The 23,276-nt window shown below is 43.8% G+C and overlaps 1 protein-coding gene across 2 annotated transcripts in view; it reads right to left on the bottom strand.

The window, feature by feature from the left end:
- Positions 1-22,719, bottom strand: part of LOC121199622 (pleckstrin homology domain-containing family G member 1) — a 38,764-nt gene extending 16,045 nt beyond the window's left edge. Inside the window, exons 1-3 of one of the 2 annotated variants that reach the window (XM_041064477.1) lie at positions 22,564-22,719; positions 4,903-5,468; positions 638-738 (exon numbers count right to left, since the gene is read on the bottom strand). In XM_041064477.1, coding sequence (XP_040920411.1) covers positions 638-738; positions 4,903-5,319 — 518 coding nt within the window. In that variant the 5' untranslated portion in view covers positions 5,320-5,468; positions 22,564-22,719. Of the gene's footprint in view, positions 1-637; positions 739-4,902; positions 5,469-15,143; positions 15,465-22,563 lie in introns of those variants that run through there. The other variant, XM_041064476.1, reaches the window with a different exon arrangement.
- Between the last annotated feature and the right edge of the window lie 557 nt (positions 22,720-23,276).

Genomic DNA, 23,276 nt, shown 5'->3' with positions numbered 1-23,276 from the left:
TTTAAACTGCTTTTATGCTTCCTTTTAATGGCCAGTTTGTCTGTGCACAGCAGCTGAGAAATGAATAGGTGGGAGAAAGAGTGTGTGCTTGTTTATGTCTGCAGACCACCATGGCTGATGCTCAAGTAGCCATCTTGTCTGGATACAGCACACACACACACTTTAGAGCGGTGCCGGAGGAGATAAATATGCAGACGGGGACTGATTACACACACACACACACACACCTGACTGCGACAACAACACCCTTCCAAGAAATCAACAGGTGCCTCAGCCCAGTTTCCCTATAAATGGGGCATTGTTTGTTGAGCCTGAGAGAGATGAGAGTCTGTCGGTGTATTTATATGTAGTCAGTACTGTTTTTAGACCTTTTGGGGCAAGTCCAAGTTGTGTCTCTTGTCTAAGTCAAGTTTGAAGTCTCTCTCCTCCTAAATGGAACATTCGGAAGATCTGCCTGTCTCTGTCTTATTTGTTTTTTATTGTTCTGGGATTTTACTATGTGAAAACAGTGTCTTTGGCTTAAGTCTCAGGTAAATCAGGTCTCATAGCAGTCCAAGTGAGGTCTGAGGTCCTTGTTTTTGGGACTTAGGCTTGACTCAAGCCCCCACAAGTGTGCTGTTCTGTGTCTGTGCTGTACCTGTTAAAGTGGTAGATGTCCTGGATGTTGCCGAATAAAGAACCTTTATCCTCAGAGCTCAAGGCCAGTCGAGACTGGTTACTGATACACTCCAAGTAGTCCTGCACAGAGGAAGTAAGAGGGAGAGCAGTCATGTTAGAGCTAAATAGCTGACATTTTGATTGGCACCAGCCTTGGCGCAGGCACGCATGCACGTACACACACACACACAAGTTTCATTTTTACAACTACCACAGGCACACTGATGCTGGGAAACACAGGTTCAACATGTGTCCTTGTTGAAAAACAGGTATGAGTCTGCTGAGGCAGATTTAACTCCCAGTCTCTTATCACTGCCTCCATCACTGCCGTTACTCAGGAGTGCTGATACGACTCCGTGTGATTAAGCACCAGACTCAGTTCTCAATCTGCCCTGCAGACAGAAAGTGAGAGGTGGAGAGAGAAAGACAGACCAGTAGTGAGCAGCAGAGCCAGTGAATGTTTTAACCGTGTGTTTCTGTTTTGCAACCCTGCTTCTTCTCTCTGTGCAGGCAGCATGCTGACTGCACTACTAATTCAATTTGTGAGTTAAACCACACTATTACATCTACTGCTGCAGGCTGGTAGTATTTTTGTTTCATATCATTCCTTCCAGGTTCAGTTAATTTGCCATTATTGTGTTGTATATGTTTTTTTGAATTCCATACCATTTAATCCATGATTGAATAAAAATCTGAACCTGAATCATGACATCGGTACAGCCTTTGTGACTGTCTCTCTGCTCCTTGCTATGAAGCGTCTCTCGCTCATCTGTCTCGGTGACAGACGGGTTAGGCACTGATAATATCTGCTCCTGGAGGCGGCTAAAAGCTGCCAGTCTGAGTCAAACCCAAAACACAGTTACACATGAAGAGTACTGGAAACACCAATGCACAAACTCACGCAAATGATCTCAACCATTAATGCAGCTGTATTAAAAGCTTACACCCTGAGCAGGCATGGGACAGGCGTTTAATGGGAGGAAGTATCCTGGTGGCAGCATAGTAACAGTTTTCAAACCAGACCACAGTCTGCATCTGGGCAGGACAGACGTTACAACACTGAGAAAAGTACCAGGCTGCCCTCAACATGCACAAACACACACCCACTGATCATTTCAGCACACACAACACTTCCCTGCTCACCCCCTTTAGTCTGTTTGCCTAATTTCCAGTCTGTTGCTGTGGTTTCTTTTCTGTTAATGTTTAATGTTTTATGTATTTAGCTGTTATTATCATTATTATTATTATAATAGCTGAGCCTGAGCAGCAGTCCATTAAACTGTGTTTGGTTAAGTAAAGGGAGGGATATAAAAAGAGACAAAAGAAACAAAATGATCTCAGCTAAAACAAAGACTGGAGGCTTAATTCAAACTTGGAGTGAGTAACAGCCGTCTTGTATGTTTAGAGTTTAAAGGTTATACAGGAGCTTTAGGCCAAGGTTTTGGTTTCGAGGATTTCAGTTTCAGAATAAGACTGGACATCCTGCTCGCGGGCAGGTTGTCGGTTATGCGAGGGGTCACGTCAGGAGGTCATGTTTAGATTTTGTTGACTATCGTAGGTAATGTGTAAGGTGATGCTTTATTAGCCACGGGTCACAGATCTGACCTGGCCTGACCCATTCACTCTTCACCTTCAGCCAAAGCCTGACTGATCTCAACAATGGGCAGCATTCAGGTCCGTACACACAAACACACACACCTTAAGGTACACTCCCTGCTAAGCATCACACATAACATGTACGAACTTGATACTTTTGCATGTTAACTATTAACCTCCTCGAGTACACACTCCTTTCCTACACACCAAACACATCCTTCACTCACAGTAGGAAGTTGTTCATCCAGACAATGCCAAGTGCAAACATTCAAATCTCGTTACTTTGAACAGTTCTGCAGGCCAAACGATGTTCCCACTTTATTTCCAGGCAGAAGAGAGGAAGAGGAGGGGCAACAAAAGATCAGAGCTTTGTCTCTGAGGTTGTTTGTTGTTTGTGGAGGACGGATCAGCCCCATTACACACGCTGATTGAGCCAAGGACGAGTGATCACGCACAACTAACAAACTGTTCACACACACAAATGTACGGTGGTACTGAGAGCTCAATGCACTGCATCTTAAAAAAGAAATACACACAAATAAAAGCTGATCAAAAAAACATCTTCACCAATTTGACACCGCATGCACATTTAAAAAAACACAAAGACAGTGCAAAATGAGAAAACCAAAACCAAGCAATGCAAACACTTGCTGCATTTCTGTACTCTTTTCTGTTTTTGCAGAACTTTTCTGTTTGGTTGAAGTTTTCCCTTTTTTATCTAAATGTAAATGTAAAACTGGTGATGATGTTTTCTAAGTTTGCAGTGCTTTCAGGGCCACCACATAGATGCATTCATTCTCGGACCGACTGACAAACCACCCAATACTTCCACATGTACTGTAACTGATCTAAATTTAAAAAAAACACACACACACACACACACATACAGTTCACACATAAGCTGGCAGAGTATGACTGTGTGCAGGCCAAAACACCACCGCTGACAGATGAAACACAGGTGAGCCCTGGGGAGTCTGGGTAAATATTTGTGTTAAGGCTGTCACACCCTCTTCCTTTGCAGGAAGCAGCATGGGCAAAGGGATTACTGAAATGAGGGCTGCAGCACCAGCTCACGTAGGACAGTGCTGATAATGGATGTGCCGATTCTAAGCTTGTGCTGTCCAGCAGCTCTAGTTTCCTCTTCCCTATAAGTAAACTGTCATGTTTGAAGCTCTATTCACACAGATACAATCAGTGCAATCTATCCTGTGTGCACTGACTGGAACTGTCATTAAAAGGGCGAAGAAAGGCTAAATGCATGTGCCGTTTCCAAAGTGCTGGTGAAGAATTAACTGTCCTGCCATCTAAGTGTGGTCGTCAGGGGCTGGGTGGTCTGATTCTCTAATGGCAATAGGTGATCTGCAGAGGGTTATTAAGTATAGCTCCTAAGCTCTGTTCAGTGTTTTCCTAACCTACTTTGGACATTGTTATCTCAGAGCCAAATCCCTTTTTCTACCTTCCTTTTTCTGCCTTTTCCCTCACCTCCTGAAGGAGGGAGGAAAGGAAGGAGGAGCAAGAGAGGGTGGGACATCGATCAGGGGTGACAGGCCAAAACCACAAAACCTAAACCTCACTCCCTCTACTTATCCTGTTTCTTGGGAATAAAAGTTTCCTGCTTTCTTTTGACCAGCTATTCCTCTTATGAACCCTTTTAACCCTAAATAATGGACACATATACGTAGACACACACACTGGCACATGAACCAACAGCCTAGAGTGAAGAAAACTCTGTTAGGGAGGAAGATAGGGGCAGGCAAAGCCTCAACACATGGATGCTCACACACACTTGCAAAATACAACAATTTCCACACAAACATTTAGTAATTTCACACCACAAAAAATTCAAATTTAGCTCCAGGACACAAATGCAAATTACACATCACATGTGGGTTGCACGTTTTAGCATTTTGAAAACCAAAAAGAGCTGAATAGAGAAACAAAGAAGAGTGAGAGAGAAAGGAGAACAACCTTTGGTACAAACCACTACACCCAATCCTCAACAAAGCCACTAAAGCACTGACTAGAGGCAATGTGTATCCTTGCAGTTCAAAGCCAACCCCACAAAAAGAGTGTATTTGTCTGAGTGTGTGTGCATACAGTATGTGTGTGTGCTTTAAAAAGTTCTGAATGTGTGCCTGTGCCTGCAGCACAAAGGCACCGGTGTCATGTAACTCGGCCAAACCCCGCCTGCAAACGCAGGTGATCTTATTGTATTGAAGGTTCCCAGCAGGCAACGAGCTTTGTGTGTCACGTGTGTCAGGAAAACCACAAAGACCTAAAGGATGTGTGTTATCTGGTAAATTAAGGGCCCATATTCCTCCTGAAAAGACCAAGGTCAAACAGGCGCTGGACTGAAACACATTTATAATGTCCAGCCACTGTTTTGCCTGAGAAAAATGGAACCTCTGAAAGGTTTTAAACCATTTGATTATATTTGAGTTTCTGCCTTTATTGAATTCAAACAGTGACTCTCAACCCAGGGGTCACAAGATAAGCTGCAGGGGTGGAGAGATGATTAACTAGAAAAGATAGTACTAATATACCTTTGATGTTCCTCCCATATGTAGAAAATTTCTAACTTCTAATTTCATACACAGGTTGTTTTCAGTCACCAAGTTATGTTGTATGTTGTCTTTTTTTGTCCCTTACCTCTACAATGCTTCGCAGGTCCTGGACATATGTTCTCTCTGTGTCCAGTATCTCCTGCACCACTCGGTCCACATATGTTCTGGGTCCCTGACCCGTCCGCTCACCTCCCTCTGGACTCAGCTCAGGCTCTGAATGTTCTGTCAGAGTCTGTTCACTGCTCTGTCTCCTTTGCCCCCTTCCTGTGTCCATCCCTCTATCATTTCTGTCCTCTTCCTCCCCGCAGCCCAGCTGCCGGGCAGGGACCAGTTCCAGCCGAATTGCCCCAGAGTCTCGGTCTGGAGTCCCCGGGTTACAGTGAGGGGCAGGGATGAGGGTGGAGCGGCTGCCCAGGGAGCAGTGACTGTCCCGGGAGGAGGCGGACGACGAGGTGGAGCTGTAGCTAGTCGGCCTTTCGGCGCTGTCGGGAGAGGAGTCCATGCTGAGGGCGGAGCAGTAGCGCGAGGAGGTGTAGCGGAAGGCCGGGTTGCGGAGGCAGCGGGCCGGGATGTCAACGGAGCTCAGGGCAGAGCCAGAGTCCGGAACTTCAGGGAGAGGCGGCAATGCATCAGGCAGGTAGTTAAAATCGTCTAGAGAGAAAACGAGAGACAGACAGAGATTGTTGTTCACCACATTTGGTCCAAATATGTTGGTAACGTTTGAGTGCCTCATGGTCTCATTCATTTCAGTGAGACCCATGCAAAAACACAGTGAGGATGCTGCTGAGTAGATGCAGAGTTCAGCTAAAGAGGTTAACCTATAGCTCACAAATGTTTTACCTTGCAAGCATTCAGATAATGGAGAAAATCCTTGTTTTCCACCAGTGAAGCGTCCAGATGCTCACTGCTCAAATTACTATGTTGTGTCTTGGTGTTCAACAAACATGGACACTGTTGAACATGGATATAAAAATGAATATCCTGGTTTATACTTCCTCTATCTGTACAAAACTGTAGCAACACGCCCACACCAATGCAGCCCCTGGTATTGTTAAGCTGAACTACTATTGCTGGTTTGAGTGCAGCCTAAAAAAACGGCCCTGCCTATTCAATTTTTAAATATATGGTTGTCATATTAATCATGATGCCTTGGTATAATTACTGCAAACAAATAAGACCACGGTCTAGACAACTGGCATCTCTAATACATACCAACAGACATGTTGTTCTAGTGTTTCTAAATAAAAGGCTGCATATACAATAGGCCTACATTCTATTGCTGTCTGTAACAGTGATGCTGCTACTTGTTTTGGGCCTTTCACCATGAACCTTTGGAAGAAACTATCAAAGTTTTAGTTTGGTTTGGACTAGAATGGCATCCATTTCCCTATTTACTTTTGTAATCTACCTTCACACCATAATGCAATCTGCATGAAATCTGGCACAAAACGTGAAATGCAGTAGAGCTGTTGGTGTAGGACAAGTCAGTACTCTTCCATTTTATTTATGCAGCCCAAAATATCAAATTTGTTTCCAAGAACTTAACAATCCTTACAAATGTGACATCCTCTGTCTTTAAAGCCTTGATTCAGATAAGCAAAACAAAAGCTTCAACAGGAAATAAAATGGGTGAAACCACAGAAAAATCAACAGAGGAGGGATCCCTCTTCCAGGGTGGACACACAAGCAATAGATGCCATGGCAGACAGACAGTTGCAACAGTGGAATTATAAAATGGAGTGCAAATATCATATATGCAAAGTATGAAATTAAATATGTAAGTTGAAATGTTTTAGACAAGTTTAAATTTAATTAGTTTACAGTAATAATTAACTCTCTCAATGTTGTGCTGATTTATTTATGACAGGAAGTTGCACATAGAGTCGTTTAAATTTAAGTTGAATTCACACATTCGACAGGCACTGATCCTGTAAACCTCTCTTTTCCGTTTAAGTGCTAAAAAGAGTCACTGTATGTAGCTCCTAACACTTACAATACCACTTTCATATTCTTACAGTCTATCTGTTTAGCATCGCAATTCCTCACATTCCTGCTGACCACAGTCTGACTGACCACCCGCCATATGAGGGCCACTGGCTCTCTCAGATTTGTCCTCAGTTCCACCCAAACATTTCATACACAAGGAGCCGGTGATAACCACCACACCGTGTAAGTAAAAGCACACACAAGAAACACAAGAAACAGAAACTTTTGATTTCTAATTTGTTTGCGTGAGTGGTAAATTGTGTGTGAGCATTTTTCCAGCAAATTCGAGAGGGAAAAGGATTGAGTTTAATTACGAGATTAGTTGTGTAATACTGAGAGCACTCCTCTCTGAGGCAATGAATGAATGTCCTATTTCCATGGAAGACACACAAGTCTGTGTGTTTGTGTGTGTGTGTGTGTGTGGAACTACAGGAGTCTATTTTGTGTCAAGCCGGTGCCAACCCGGCTCACAACCTTGTGTCTGTGGAGAGATCCGTTAAGATATGATTACTGACTCCCAAGGCCCCACAGTCAGGCCAGCCGAAGTGAAACCACGCATGCTGCGTATCAGGACGGAGCCTTCCAAGTTTCCCTCAACGTTTTCCAAGGTCTTGCTTCATACAAAGGCCAGCTTTGACGGGAAGAATGGGGAGCAAATAAACACAGCGAACAGGCAAAGGAAGGACAAGATGAGAGAGCCAGTGGGAGTTTTGACACCTGTCTTTATAATCAAAGCTCTCCATACCAGTGACCCGGCAGCTCCGGTGTTGTGGCAACACTCCAGTGCCCTATAGGACAGTGTCGCTATCTCGCTGCCAGCAGCACCGGCTCAGCCTAAACCTGTCTCACTTCAAAGCACCACAGATCACAGGCTTACGTTCAAAAACATGAAACGTGAACTTGAGAACAAGCTCAAAGAATCCCGGTACATAGCCACTCTCTCACCTTTCAAACAGGTACCTCGGAGGTCTTTTTGCTATGGTGACACCAGTTTTAAGAGCACTGAAGCAGCTGGCATGCTTGTTAGACTGGTCTGTGATGAGAGGATCACAGGTTTGATTCTGGAAACTACCACTACATCGATACCAAGTTAAGAAACTCAACCTGCATGTTACACTTGTGAGAAGCGTAGCTTTTCTGAGCCGAAAAAACCTGATTTTTTTAATTGCCTCTTTAAACACTCAGCAGACATTCAGCCACATTAGATCTGAAGTTTTGTAAAGCTGAAGGAACGGCAAAGTTTAGTGATAATTCCTTGTGGTGACACATAGCAGTTTGACAGACACAGAACCTCAAGTCTGGCCTGCTTCACTAACACTGACAATGTTTTTCAGAGGACTATAAAAGGATGTCAGTTCCTGGTTATGCTGTTCCTCGAACGGAAACTCAAGTATTTTGAAATCCACCTCTGAAAAAAACAAATACCAAAGGGAGAGTCTGATGCGCTGAATCACAGCTTTCACTAGTTTTAATTTCGCTCCACTGGCGTGCCAAGAGAAGCAGGAAGGAATTGGAGCGTCCAAAAACTGAAGTGGCATGAAACTGTATTTTTCCTCAGACAAGCTTGGAACTGATTCACCGTACGTGTGTGTCCATCCAAATGCTTGCATTCCCCAGTCTGACCCACTTTTTAACAATTACAGATCAGAAAGGAGAAAGAATCTGGTGGGTGAAAACAATACACACACACATACCCCTAAACCAACAGGCTTGGCTTTTCGATAAGCAGCACACTGCTTTTAAGTTGCCATTCACAATGCACAAAGGGTTATATTATATTACACACCATGACATTAATAGGTAACTGACCATTTTCTTTGCCCTATGACTAATCTATGCCATATCCTTCCTTATCACAGTAGGTGATGTATGTAAATCTATGATGTGTGTATGTTTCACACAAAATGCATTAGGTTTATCACTCCAGAGATAACGCTACCCGAGCTAATAACTTAATGGTCCTCACACCAGCTATTGCAGCTGGATATGGGCAGGCACACGTGCAACCTGTGATCACAGACAGACACACACACACACACAGGCACACAAAAACATACAAGGAGAGCAAATACAGAGAAACTGTGTGTTTCCGTTTGTAGTGAAACCCAAACATCACAGAGAGAGATTGCTCCATCTTGTGTTTGCCCAGCCCCTCCTTCCCACCTTCCAGCTTCATGTTTGGGGCACACCATGGCCGTTTCCTGGGTGAACTGGCTCTTGTACACACACTCGCACAGACAACCTGAACCCCCTCCTCAACACACACACACAGACCAAGAGCAAAGATGGTCCGGTTTCAGTTACCTCCTGTCCAGATTATGTTCAACCTGATCCTTGTAAATGATCTCTAATTATGGTCCTAAGCATGCAGGTTAGGACTGTTTCCCCTGTGTGTGTGTTTGTGTGTGTGTGTGTGTGTTGTTCGTCTGTGCATGCAAGGATTAGGATAGTGTGTGAGGGCTGTGTTTCCTGCCAGACTAAAGAGAGAGAGAGAGGGGATGAATCAGCGAGTGCCTGCACAACCTGTCTTCAATCTCTGGCTTTCATTTAACTTGAAAATGAAAGCTCCAAAGAGCTGGGGCTGCTTGACTATTCAGCCAAGTTTAATATGTTGAACATCAGGCCTGTCTGGAAGACAAACAGCGAGAACCAGGAGGAACCAGACTGAGGAGATAATAAACACAGAGGGTACCAAACTTTGGCAAAATACAGAGAGTAGCATGTGGTGTTTTACCCTTTAGGGGAGTGTAGCAATTATCACAAGTAAACACGACTACACTGCTTCATTTTTATATTAAAAAAAAAACAAAAAAAACACCTGTGTGTTTATTTTGATTATTAGAAAATAGATGAAAATGCATTTTTAAAATGTATATTAAAGAATCTGAGTAGAAATAGGATTTTGAAGATGCCATCTAAAGTACAATCTCTTGAAAAGTAAAATACGGAGGGAATCTGGTACATATTCAGCTGCTCATCTGGATTGTATCTACATTTTTCTCTTCCCTTTCGATTACGGGATGCGTTTTTAGATTCCCAGAGGCCACCTCATTTACAGTAAACTGCAGCAATCCTCCAGCACCAGGAAACAAAACAACTTTGGATGCACTTTAGAGGGAAAACTGTTAAGACTGAACACACAAACTTGTCATGGTGTTGTAAATGTTCAAATTTCCATCTGCTGTGCAACATTCAAAAGCTCCAGAGCAGCTATTAAATGGTCCTTGTGTTTTTTTTTGTGGGTTGGATTGGAGCTGGTCTATGTGTATTGACATACAGTGGATTGTGGATTGACACACAGTACAAATACTTGTATGTCAAAGTGGATTGAAAAACCAAATCTCTCCTTTTTTCCCAATTAATATGTAATCAGGCCGTTTAATCTACAGTGGGTATGGAAAGTATTCAGACCCCCTTAAATTTTTTACTCTTTGTTATTTTGCAGCCATTTGCTAAAATCATTTAAGTTCATTTTTTTCCTCATCAATGTCCACACAGCACCCCATATTGACAGAGAAACACGAATTTGTTGAAATTTTTTCAGATTTATTAAAAAAGAAAAACGAAAGAAATATCACACGGCCATAAGTATTCAGACCCTTTGCTGTGAGCCTCATATATTTAACTCAGGTGCTGTGCATTTCTTCTGATCATCCTTGAGATGGTTCTACACCTTCATTGGAGTCCAGCTGTGTTTGATTAGACTGATTGGACTTGATTAGGAAGGCCACACACCTGTCTATATAAGACCTTTCAGCTCACAGTGCATGTCAGAGCAAATGAGAATCATGAGGTCAAAGGAACTGCCTGAAGAGCTCAGAGACAGGATTGTGGCAAGGCACAGATCTGGCCAAGGTTACAAAAAAAAATCTGCTGCACTTAAGGTGTGTGTCAACGGCTACTGCAATGCACACAAACAGACGACATGCATACCAGACCATAAGGGTTATAAAATGGTCTCAGTCAAGGGTAAACAATCCAAAGACAATAAATTCTTCACACGTCAGACTGTGCTGTTCATGAGACCACAACGCATGCATGCACATGTCAACTTTCTACAGCTGAGACCCTCTAACTTCCCTTGATCGATTTAGTCAGTCCACAAAAAGCCTCTCTACTGGTCCAGCCAGGTTTAATGACTCATGCTACACTTCTCCAACTCAGTCGCACACTTTACGGTCACCTGAAGTGCTCTTTATCCTGGAGTGGTCAGCAAACAGCTGTGAGCACTCTTGTCTCTTTATGGCCCTGATGATCCTCACAAGTAGCTCAAACAGCACAAACAGCTCTGTGAGTGCTTTGTAATGCACATGTAAACAACCTATGTAGACATTTAAACTGTAAAGCAGTTCAAAATATTTCAAAGTATTATGTCATATGCAGATGCAGGATACAGGGCAGCTGCAAAAATTCCCTGTGTTTATTTTAAGCTACATGGTATCCCTAATTATTGGGTTCAAAACACGAGTAATAAACTAACAATGTCTAGTATGCCGGTTCCAGCGACAGAGCCTACACGCAACCTCCAGGGAGTATCCCTCAGTAATAAAACACAGTCCCAGGAATATCAAAGAGGGGGTTTTGTACCGAAAAGACATAAAGTTTGGAAAATACCCACTCGGTTTGGGTTAGCTAGCTCTAAAGGCTTACACTAGATTTGGTGGGTATTTCTTATACAGAGTAAGGACTGTGTCAAGCAAGAGAGGGAACAGTTCAGTGGCAGAATGGAAACCTAAGAATGATTACAGGGACCAGAAAAGGGACAGTTATGTTGTGGATTAGGTCACGGTGGACGTGCACATGGTTCGATTCATGCTACATTAGGTGTCTGCTTTTACAGTCCCCTGCAGACTATTGTTGAACAAAAGAAGTTCAATGTGGAACTTTCTGGTGTGATGGTGTATTAAGAAAGGAGCTGAGGAGAGAGAAGGCGAGATCAACATCATCATTTACAACATGGCATCAGTAAGGAGTAAGTCTGTCAGTAAGCTGACAGACGGACGCCTTTCCTCCATCTTTGCTTTTTTCTTTTCTCCTCTCCTGCCACTTTTCTTCCATCTTGCTATTATACATTCAAACTTTGGCAGGTCATAATGTAACTCCGCCAAGTATGCTGAGTCCATATGAGCTCCGCAGGACATTCCTATGGGCTCAGACCATGCCTCTCCAAGCATGTGTAAAAATACACATAGACGAGCCTGTGTATATGGCTACAGACCACCAAGGCTCATATTTGCATTTGGAGCACATGTGTTCATAACACTCCCCATTCACACTCAAATTACTGAGACTCATCTGAAAGCAAGGTTGTTACTGTTAAACATGAGGATATCACAACATGCAGACCAAAATTAGGAGTAAAAGACAGACGTTTGTGCCAGAGAGGAGTGAGTTAACCAGACAGGACTTGACCACACACTCTGTACAGCGCACGGATCCTTTAATCAACCTTGTTTGTCCATGTGTGTTCTTGTTTATGCTGCAAAAGACCGACCAGATGGCAACTGAGTTCAATGCCATTCGGCTCACTTGTTGACTTTGCCGTCCCATGACACCCAAGAGCACTGAAAATGTAGCTTTAACCCAGAAGATGTTTTGAAGACAATGACAAGAATAAGAACGGAGTGTTTTTATGTGAGCAAAAGGTAGAAGTGAAAGCATTTCATCAAGTTACAGCCCACTTGTTTTTGTCTTCACTTTGGCTGCATCTTGGTTACACTTTAAAAAGACAATGTGATGATGAAATGTGGTGAAAAGAGGGACATGTGCGACTGCAAGCGAGTGAGAAATGAGGAGGAGAGGACCCAGAGGAATGAAAGTAGGAAGAAAAGATGAGAAGAAAGGCCAAAGGTCAAACACCACCCACTCCCTTGCTTTTTCTCCCACTCGCTCTGTCTCATTTTGAATTCGGCCTTTTGTAGTACTTTAACCCATAAATGTTCTCTGCGTCTTAAACCAATCTATCAGATTCACCCAACACCCAAACCTTCATCTTTTAAAGGGACAAAGATGATTTTCAGAGAGTTTTTGTCCCTTGCAGCCTGCGCAGAGAGCCGGCAGCACAAGGAAGCTTTTAAATGTCCTCGCTGTCTGTAGTTATAGGGGCCTCACATCTTCCACTGTGTCCACTTAAGGTCAGTGTCCATTTCTGATAGAGACGCAGGCTTGATCTCAACTGACGCTAAGGACCTTAAAGTGTCACTCAGGATTTCACACCACAGGCGAACGACTGCGGCGCAGCAGAGGGAGAGAAAGAGACGGAGACAGAGAGGATGGGAGTGAAAACAGAGGGCGGGGTTGCCACTGAGGAACTTATCACTGGACCAACAAAGACCTGCGCTGGCTGGGACATATACATTATAATGCAGATGTTTCGGAGGACAGATGGAGAAAGACAAGAGGAGATAAAAGAAAAAATAAGCATCCCTTTTTTGCAGAACAAGCTGCACAAGCTCCAACAATCTCAAGACAGTATTTTAAACACGCCATGACAGGTAAAGACAGAAGTTTAGACACGATGTGTGACTTAATGGACTCCTGTGGCTTTCACAGGCTCACAAAACATGGTCTGTGCAACCACATACACAGCTGGGAGGCTAATTAGCGACAAATAGCTTTTTTTTTCAAGATAAAGTAAAACCCTTTATAATGATTAAACTTTCACTATGCACTGGCAAATTAACACTCTCTTATCTCCAGGTTGTGTTTATGTGACATGAGGAAAAGCCAAGTCTCCAGTAGAGATCCTCTGTTTGTTATTGACACTGTGGACATCAGTGAGGAATGTGCTGGGTAGTTGTGGGAAAAAAATGTCCACCCCTCAAACGTACACCCCCTATTTTCAGACACACACACACACGCTCTTGCACCCACCCTTGGGACACCCATGCGACCCTTGCTGCACACACCCTTGCCCTCCCTCTGAGTGTGACATACTAGCCTCATTCTCTGACCTGATTGGATTTCAGCCCAGAGAAAATATTCAACACCGAACTCTTTGCATCCACCTCAGTCTGCACAGTTGATCGTCCTACAGCTCCTGTACACAACACGCACACACAGACTTTGGTGGCACTGAAGCATGAGATTAAGATGGGGAAAACTACACTCCCAAATGACCTGCCCCCATCCTACACCCATCCAGCCTCTGTGGGGATGCAGTTTCTCGCACGTGAGTGCTCATGATGGGGGGCAGATGTCCTCCCGGAGGACTGGCCAAGCTAGCAGGGTGGGAGGAGGAGGACGGAGGGGTCCATTGTCTCCAGCAGCTCTAAACCAAAGAGTTTGCTCTAAACAGTAATTGTTCCCTCCTCCTCTTCTCTCCTCTGCTTCTCTCTATCCCCATTTGTAGCCACCCCCCAACTGCTGCCCTCAAGGCTCTAATTTGGGTCACAGGCTGCAGAATGGCATCTCAACACTCAGTCAAACCCACACCCGGCACGAGGACACATGTGCTGGCTTTAAGAGGTATGAAGAATTAGAAAACAAAAGTAGAGCATAGTCAGAAACTTTCTCCTCTTACTTGTCAGGGATGATGTACATAAAAATTTGATAAAGAGAGAGACGCTTTGTAGCAGATTTAACTACTCGTGAGTTTCCATCTGCAACCCCCTGGGCGAATACACAAACACACAAAAACAACTTAAGTTTTTATGTTTTCTGCCGTGCCTGCATTACCACCACCCTAAATTATATCTGTAACCGCCAACAAACTAAAAATTTATAACCACCAAGATCGTGAAAGAACAGCGGGAAGAAGTGTAGACTATTGTCTCAGCATCATTAGGAATTTAACCCCTCGACGTTTGAAAGAAAACAAACACGCTTCATTCAACACCGGGGGTGAGAAAACAACCAGAAGACGCTGTTCATACAACAGCCCTGCCGAGAGACGGGAGCTGCAAAGACACTTCACGCGGTGCTGTCAACTGATGAAAAAATATCGCACACACCACACAAGAGAGCCAACAAGACAAACAGCCAAACCATCAGAGACTAGTAAGGAGACCTCGTATTTATAAGTCACTGTCTGATGTTTTTGACCAGTTGCCACTTGAAAAGAACCACTTTTTATGCGTTCTGTGATTCCACACATTTTCGTCTTTTACTGATCATTCAAACAAATGTCCAGGTCAGGGTAAATCTCACCAAATCCAGATCTGAAAATCTGAATTTTATGGTGCATGAATATGGTTTAAGCCCCTTTGATGAGGTGCGCAGACATGCAACACCTTTGACAGCAAAATACAAACCTACCACATCAAGAGAATCACTTCAATTCTGGGAAAACTTGTTTGAGTGTCTATAATTTATACATGCTGGGAAATAGCTCTTGCTTACCGGTAGGCATTGTGGCTGACTTGACTCTCCTTTAACAGAAATTTGAGTAAATGATGGTGAGTTTTAAAAGCGCAGGTTTGGATGAAAACAGGACTTCCTGAGCACCTCACATATCCAGAGTATTCCAAATAGTACTCCCAGTGAAACCTGAAAATTCCCTTAGATTTCCCAAATTCTCTCAGTCATTGTGAATCCTTTCTCCTGGGAGCAGACGTGCCGTCCGCTCCTCCAAGGTATAAACAGGACCATACACTCTCAGGCTGTGTTTTCTCCCTGGACACACACATACACATGCAAACACGCTGCTCAGGCTGATGTGTTCCTTCTCTTCTTTCTCTCTCTTCTTCGGTTTGCTGAGGATCTCCTCTGTCTGTTTCTCTCCCTCCCTCTCTTCTGTGGCAACACATCAACTGTGTGCATGTGTGTGCCTTAAAGTGTTCATGTGTGTGTTTGCATGTGTGTGTGTGTCAGAGTGAATGGCCTCTGCTCTCTCCTGCTCCCTCCCTGCTGGGTATTCCCCTCCCCCTGACTCCTCCTCTCTCTCTCCCACAGCAAATTACAAGGAGCTGGGAGTTCCACATCAAGTGCCTCCTCTCCTCTTTCCTCTCTTTCTTTCTCTTCTTTTATCTTTTCCCCATGTTTTTTATTTCTGCCTCTCCTTCTTCTTCTCTCATTCCAAAAATCAAACTTTTTGTTTGGTTTGTAACGTTTACGGTCGGGCCACACCTTTTGTGTGTGTGTGTGTGTGTGTGTGTGTGTGTGTGTGTGTGTGTGTGTGTGTGTGTGTGTGTGTGTGTGTGTGTGTGTGTGTGTGTGAGCATATCTGCTGCACGCTCAGCGGGCAGCTGAACCGCTGCTGTTAGAGCACAGCTCCAGAGATCACACACATACACACACTTTACAAGGAAGGGGGGGTGGAGAAGGGAGTTACGGCTGATCAATAGGCCGGGAGCCAGCTCAAACAAAAGCTTCTCGTCCACTGCGAGACACTGCACTGCTCATTGTGTCCCAGATCAGAGAAAGGCTGGACAAAATGAGCGTGCAAAACCGTCTGAAGTGAGGGAATTAACAAGAACGGCGCAATTTCTAACCAGTATTCAAGATGTACACAAACATCAGAGAAAGTGGGCACACATGAGCTATACAGCATTACAGCGGCTCCCAACTTTTTGGGTTTGCCACCCTTAAAAACAAAACAATGTCTACATGTAGGACAAATTAAGTTCAGTTCACTCGTCACAGTCAACTAATAAGAGACAAAGTTTTTAACGGATGGTGTGTGGTTGGCTCTAATTAAAGACACCATTGAGTTGCACTGTGATAATTGTAGGATAATTTTTGGTGTTTTCGGAGTGTTTCGGGAGCATGACTCATACTACTGTATTTGGAGCATAACTAGTCTGGATATCTTGGCCTCTGCTGCTTTAACTTTTAAATATGTCCCTTGTAGTTTCCCCAGAAACTCAAACCTTTTGGTCAGTAGGTGATACCCAGGGCTTTCTGCTTTTGAGTCCCATGTCACCACCTGTACATGAGTACTTGTTGTGACCATCTCAACCAAAGAATGGCTTTTGCTTTTTAAAGATGAACTAAACTTAACTAAAGTGATCCAATAATTCAAAAGAAAAAAAAAACAAAGATTAGTGGAAAGTTTGGCAAAATAAGACTTTGTCCAGGTTAGGAGCCACTGCTCCTGGGTACACTGCATATAGTTTCAGAAAGTAGTTGTAATTCAGGACAGGCGATGTGTCCCATAAGGAGAACACACGTGAGACAATAGGCCCTCAGTCTCACGCACTAAAGCAAATCTGTCGACTATTTGTCGTCCCCCTTTAAAGACAGGGACTGGTCCCATCAGCATGAGGTCCTGCTAACACCACCCCCTTCCCCTCACCAATACAATAACAGAGACCCCCTGGACTACCCTCACGCACACACATACAGACCAGATCCCAAGAAGCACGACCCCTCTCTCTAATGGTCTGAGGGTCCATTGACCCACGAAGCCCCTAAAGCTCCTCCGAATCCAAACACTGTCCACCTTTCCCCTCCCCCTGCTGCCTCAACCTCTCTGTCACACACACACATGGTCCGTAATGAGCACCTTTAGCTTGGCAAACACACAGAGGCAGCAGCTAAAGGCCTCGCTTCAGTCAAGCACGACCTGCTGATGACAGAAACCTACAGCAGCAGACTGGCTTATCTGATGCCCCGTGTATGCTCAGATGGCCTCCACTCCCCGCAGGATATCGACCAGAGAAACAATATTGTACTTCATTTACTGGATATGAGCTGCAATACCTGTAGACACAATGCTTTAAATGAGGGATGAAAAGGGCGGCAGTAAGGCTGAGGATATTGATAAAAATCAAAGATTAAGCCAATGTTTTGGCTGTGGATTTGATTCAGCAAAAGAAAACTTACTTGAGAGGAATGTCTGAGCGTGAGGTTAGTGCTCCAATGATCATAATTTGCATCATTTTATTAATCTGTTGATTTTAATATTTAGTCTGTAAAATATCAGAAAATCTCAAAAACTGCCAGACCCAAGGTGTTATCTTCAGACTGCTTGTTTTGTTTGACTAACAGTCCAAAGGATGTGCCACTCAAATTTAGAGTTATGAATAAAACAGAAGAAAATCAGCAGATCTTTACATGTAACAGGCTGAGCCTTGCTAACTTTTACTTGATAATCTTTCAAAGGGGCGCTCCACTGACTTTACATGTTTAGAGTAAAATACAGGGATTACTGTTCACTCAACCTGTGAAAACACTTTTGTTATGTCTCCTGTTGCTCTGAAGGAATCAGCGTCACGAATGAACTACACTGGTTTGGACTTGGAGCTTTAAAGAAATATTGTGACAGTTTGTCAAATATGCTTATTTGCTCTCTTGCCAAGAGCTAGATCAGAAGATCGATACAACTTTCAAATACAGAAAATCTGCAGTTTGTTGAAAAGTCTCCTGGATGAACTGCTAATCTGTGAGCTTCAGAGGTACTGGGAGATGCATTTTTGGACTTAGGACAGAGCCAGACTAAATGTTTTTTCCTTCTAGCCCATTTCTCACAAAGTTCCTAAACTTTCTAGCAGAGCAAATTCCTAACTTTTAATTGATGGTAAAAATTATTGAGTATTTTTTCTGTCAAAGGACTATGACAAATTGACTAACCATTTCACTTCTTGCAGTCAAGGCAATAATGTGATTTCAATACTTTTTCCATTCGCAGTTCAGCCAAAGCTCCACACCTAACCCGCCCACCTAGCTCCTTCTTGACACCACCGCCCTCGCTCGGCTCTGCTCCAATGTCATTTCCCCTCCGTATGTCATCCCTCTTGACTCAAAAGAGATTTCCCAACAGACCTCCCTCCTTTTCAAGGCTAACAACAAGCTATAACACAGCAGTAAGAGTTCAAGACCCTACACAGAGATAAACACTCTCTCAAACTCCCCTCATGCACCCAGTGTCAGAACTGATGCTTTGAGAGTTTGCCGGGTTGCCCGTAGCGCCATGGTGGTCACTATGACGACAGCGAGGCATTCATCTCCAAGGCCAAGTGGCATGTGGAAAGACAGTGAGGGAGAGAGGAAGAGGGAGGGAGAGAGGGAAGAAAATGCTTATTGTCAATAAACCACTCCATTCCTCATAACACCCGGGCAGTGCAAACACTGAGGCAGGGCAAAGGGTTCATACACACTCTATTCAACTTTTACTGGTGCACGCACACACACACACACACACACACAGACAATCATTTGCTTTCCAACAACATTGTAAACTCCAACTTAAAAGACCACAGCCTCTTGAAAATGTTTTAGTGTGTGAGTGTGTGTGCAATCAGAAATAAAAACTGTCCCCAACCACTTAAGCATGTCCTGGAGGGAGGAGGGCTTCAGCCGGAGAGAGGTGGAGAACTAATTTGATGGTTGTTATTGCAGTGGACTGTGTGTGTGTGTGTGTGTGTGTGTGTGTGTGTGTGTGTGTGTGTGTGTGTGTGTGTGTGTGTGTGTGTGTGTGTGTGTGTGAGAGAAATCGGGTCCAGTCTCCAGCTCAGACAGGCTGACAGCTTCTTCATTTTCTCAGCTGTCCACAGTTTAAAGTGAAGACTGTGTGTTTCTGTGGCAACAGCACATGGAGGACTAAACTGAGAGACTACAGAGAGAAATAGATTCAGAGACTGAAAGAGACTGTGACTAATGACAAGAGTTTGTGGGTGGAGGGGTCATTCATATACAGTTTCCCCCTCCCTCTGTGACGCTGTCTTTCTTTGTCATCGGTGAGATGGATCATCTGCAGACACACACTCTCTCTCTTTCTTCTTCCTCACACAGATTCTTTGAGTGTCACCAGCTCTTAAAGCTTTTCTTCTTGCCGCCTTGAGCTCTTTATCAACCTCCTAACACACAGTTTTGTTCCTTTTCCCCCCTTTCCCCGCTGTCTGACAGTATCATATATATTCTGTATCAGGTTGTTCCAGCTCTTCAGTGAAGCTAAATGATATTATTAATTAAATATTCAAACCAAAGAATCCAGCGTGATCACACTGAATTGCTAGCCCATTTCTTGTTGGTGCAGTGGGATTTCCCCCAGGCATTCCCATTGGTTTTCCCATAGATGGCAACACTGTTTGGTGTTGGGTCTTCAACAAGCACAAACCTGATGTATTTAAATCACTGAGCACGGTCATGCAAAACTGAGACTTGGGCATTTCCTGGAAGATGTTTTTCATTTGCCACAGTAGAAAAAGCACAGTTGTAAATAATAATTCAGTTCAGCTGCTTCAGTATCAGGGTCCTGGTGTTGCGCATGCCAGTTCATAGTCACACTGTCACGGTTTACCTAAACACTGGACACAATGACACCTGTGCACTCTTGGCCGTACAGTGTGAGCTTATAACCACTGACCGACCAGCAGGTCAGTGAGTTTCAAGGGATTAATTCCCGCTTTCTAGTGAAACATCTACTTCAGGCTTCACTTCAGGTTGTTGTAATTAAGTTGGTTTTTTGTTGTCCTGTCATGTGATGCAGTGCAGTACACTTGTTGCAGTACCTTTGCCTGTCTTGTTGGATCATAAAAGTCTATAAATCATGAGCCGATCTCTGGCCAATAACAACGAGCAAGAAACTTCCAACATTCCTTGTGCTGAGGCCAGTTTCATCAGTGTAAAATCTACAATCCCGATTCACTCTGTAATATCCTGTATTGATTTTCCTCTTCCCAGATTTATGATTTATTTCAGATTCCCGGATAGTATTCCCTCAGGCCACAGCAGTCTGCTCACAGTGCCAGGACAAGTCCAGGAATTTCTGACTCCTGCCGGCCAGAAATCTGACTGAAACACCAGTTAGATCTTATATAAGAGCAGGAATCCCTTAAAATTGGCTGAAGGAGCCAGGGGGAGAGTCCAGGAAAACAAGGAGCGTCTTCGCCATTCCAGCAGACTAAACAACAAGCGACACAGAAATATCTACAGCTGCTGCATCAACAACAACAAGGTCAGCAGCGACAGCCCCAGCTAATGATAGAGCAGGGTGGCACCACGGCCATGAGAAGTATTTACGATAGGAGATAATGTCAGTATTCAACTATGCAGAGAGTTGGTGTTCACATTAACAGATGCAGATAAAGAACAAGGAGCCAACCATCAGGGAGAGGAAATGGGGAGAGAGAGGGGGCGAAGAAGCAGAAAAACAGGTGGTTTAAAGGACTTGTAACTTTCATTTCCAATCAGTGGGCTGTGCAACTGTAGGATATCTCTTTACACATCTACACTACATGAAGTAATGCCTGCTGTCTTTTTTGAGATAAAATGTCACAAAAGTGGCGCAGTTTACAATTTGTGTGCTGTAGCTCTGAGCTGACTGAGACAGAAAAGAAATTAGTGTGCAGGGCTGCAATGTGTGTGTCTGTGTGCGCGTGTACACGCAGAGTCACTGTGTGTTGAGTGAGTACGTGAGCATGTGTGGCGGATATGCGGAGGAAGCTGTGTTTGGCCTCAGATTAAAATGCAGGACGAGGGTCCCGCTCCAGGAAAGGAGACCAGCAGAGTGGAGACCAAGGGACTTTTCTCCCATTAAGGAAACATGTGACGCAAACGAAAAATAATATCAAAACAGTCCTCATACCATTTTTATATTTCTATAAAAATATAAAACATTATATTTCTTATATATATGGTAAATTTTGATAAATATACACATGGAATGGCTTTTTTTTCATGGCAAAGGACTGATTCAAAAGTGATTCTGGAACATCCCATTTATACAACATTTCCAAATGTACTTACGAAGTGTCAATTTATGAATACTGATCATCATCAACACTTCTCTCGCGATGATACTTGAGCTTATTCTATCATCTCATACATGACGTAAATGTAAAACAAAGTAGGTTCTTTGGTAACTTTATCAGGTCGTCTCACTAAGATCAAGAACTTTGTTCCGAGAGAGATCTGACACCAAAAATATATTTAGTCTGACTTAGAGTCCCACAGCCAGCATGCAAGCAACCATGACCGCAGTTAAACAAATGTAAAGTAAACAACCAGCAGTCAGGCAACACAAAGAGTTATGCCTGACATCTTAATGATTAAAGTATCACGTAGAAACAAATGAGTCCACCCCATTTCATTGGTAAATCTGTGTCCCTCAGAAGCTGGGTGCTCCAGTTAGGGCTCCCAGAATGAGGACACACCACAAAGGAGAACACACGTGTATGAGCACACACACCAAAGCCTTGGGTAAGAATGTCAGGTTATTGTATTGAATCTACACCATGAAACAACTTCCTTTCAGGTAAAACTGGACAAATTTGATTTCTATTGTATCCGGTGTGTTATAGCTGTGGTACTTCAAAGACTCTAATAATATTTTTATAACCAAAAGGAGTATATTAAAACTGCTCCGAAAACACTGCTAAATCAAGTTAACGGTGACCTTCAAAAGACAAGACATAACAAACAACTAGAAACACCATGTTGACTATCCTATCAAAATTAAAGCATTATTACTGTCATGTCCACCTATAACCACACATACACATACAGACACACAGCATTTCCCAAAATGTAGTGGTCAGCGACTCCCAAGCTTAAACCGAAACTAGTAGTCTGATTACAGCAGTCTGCCATAGTGTCTAATTAGACAAGTGGGCAAAGGTGCCATTAGAGTCACACTAAATTGAAACTCTGGGCTGAGTAATTGGAGGTCAGACCTGGTTTGGAGAAATCAACCTCTACAATTATGATTAAAGAAACAGTTGGGCTTTTAAGGTGGAAAAAAAAGCCTTGTACTGTGATGTCTGAGCATGCTGTGAAATCAGAATAATTAAACCAGTTTGCACATCAACAATCTGAGGCTACGATCTGTGTCCTGGTACTTTACGACACCACACAAAGACAGTGACAACCTGTCACTCACCTCAGAGAGACCATTCCCACAATCACCCTGTCCTCAGCTGCCCGTATCCCAGTATCCTTTCACAGGTTAGATCCATGTCCAGACATTTGAAAAGTTAACACACAGTCTTAGAAACGCTGACTGACTTAGAGAGGTAGGTAGGGCTTGTGTCAAGGCGGCCCGGTCCGTGGTCCACACCTCTACAGTATGAGGTCAGTTCAGAGAGAAAGAGTGACACTGAACGAAAAGAAGGAGAGAGAGAGAGAGAGAGAGAGAGAGAGGGGAACAGATGGAAGCAAAACGCAACGGAACTGACTGCCCACTGGGAGGGGAGGGGGAGAGACGGCGAGAGAGGAGCTCGCACATCCAAGCAGCCCACTTCCTGACCAATTACTGCTGCAAGACTAGTCTCTCTCCCTCTTTCCAACTGGGCCCTCGCTCTCTCCTCTCTCACTTTGCGAGTGTGGGATCGCCGCAAGAGCTGGAGGGTGGCCAGCACTGCAGGCGACACAAGTCACAGAAATTAGACTGGAAAAAGCGAGAGGAGCTGTCACACAAACTGTGACAACACGGCGAGAGACTGAGGAGAAGGGGAGCGACAGTGATCAAGAGTTAATGTGAGATGATATGAGGATGGTGATAAGCACAAGACAGGTGTGGGTGGGTGAGATAGAAAGAGACAAGCTGATGCAGAGGAGGTAAGAAAAAGAGGGCAGCGCAAGGACGAGCCGTCC

The sequence above is a fragment of the Toxotes jaculatrix genome, chromosome 19 (genome assembly GCF_017976425.1).
Source record: "Toxotes jaculatrix isolate fToxJac2 chromosome 19, fToxJac2.pri, whole genome shotgun sequence".
Lineage (NCBI taxonomy): Eukaryota > Metazoa > Chordata > Actinopteri > Toxotidae > Toxotes > Toxotes jaculatrix.
This window is presented reverse-complemented; position numbering and strand designations above follow the sequence as displayed.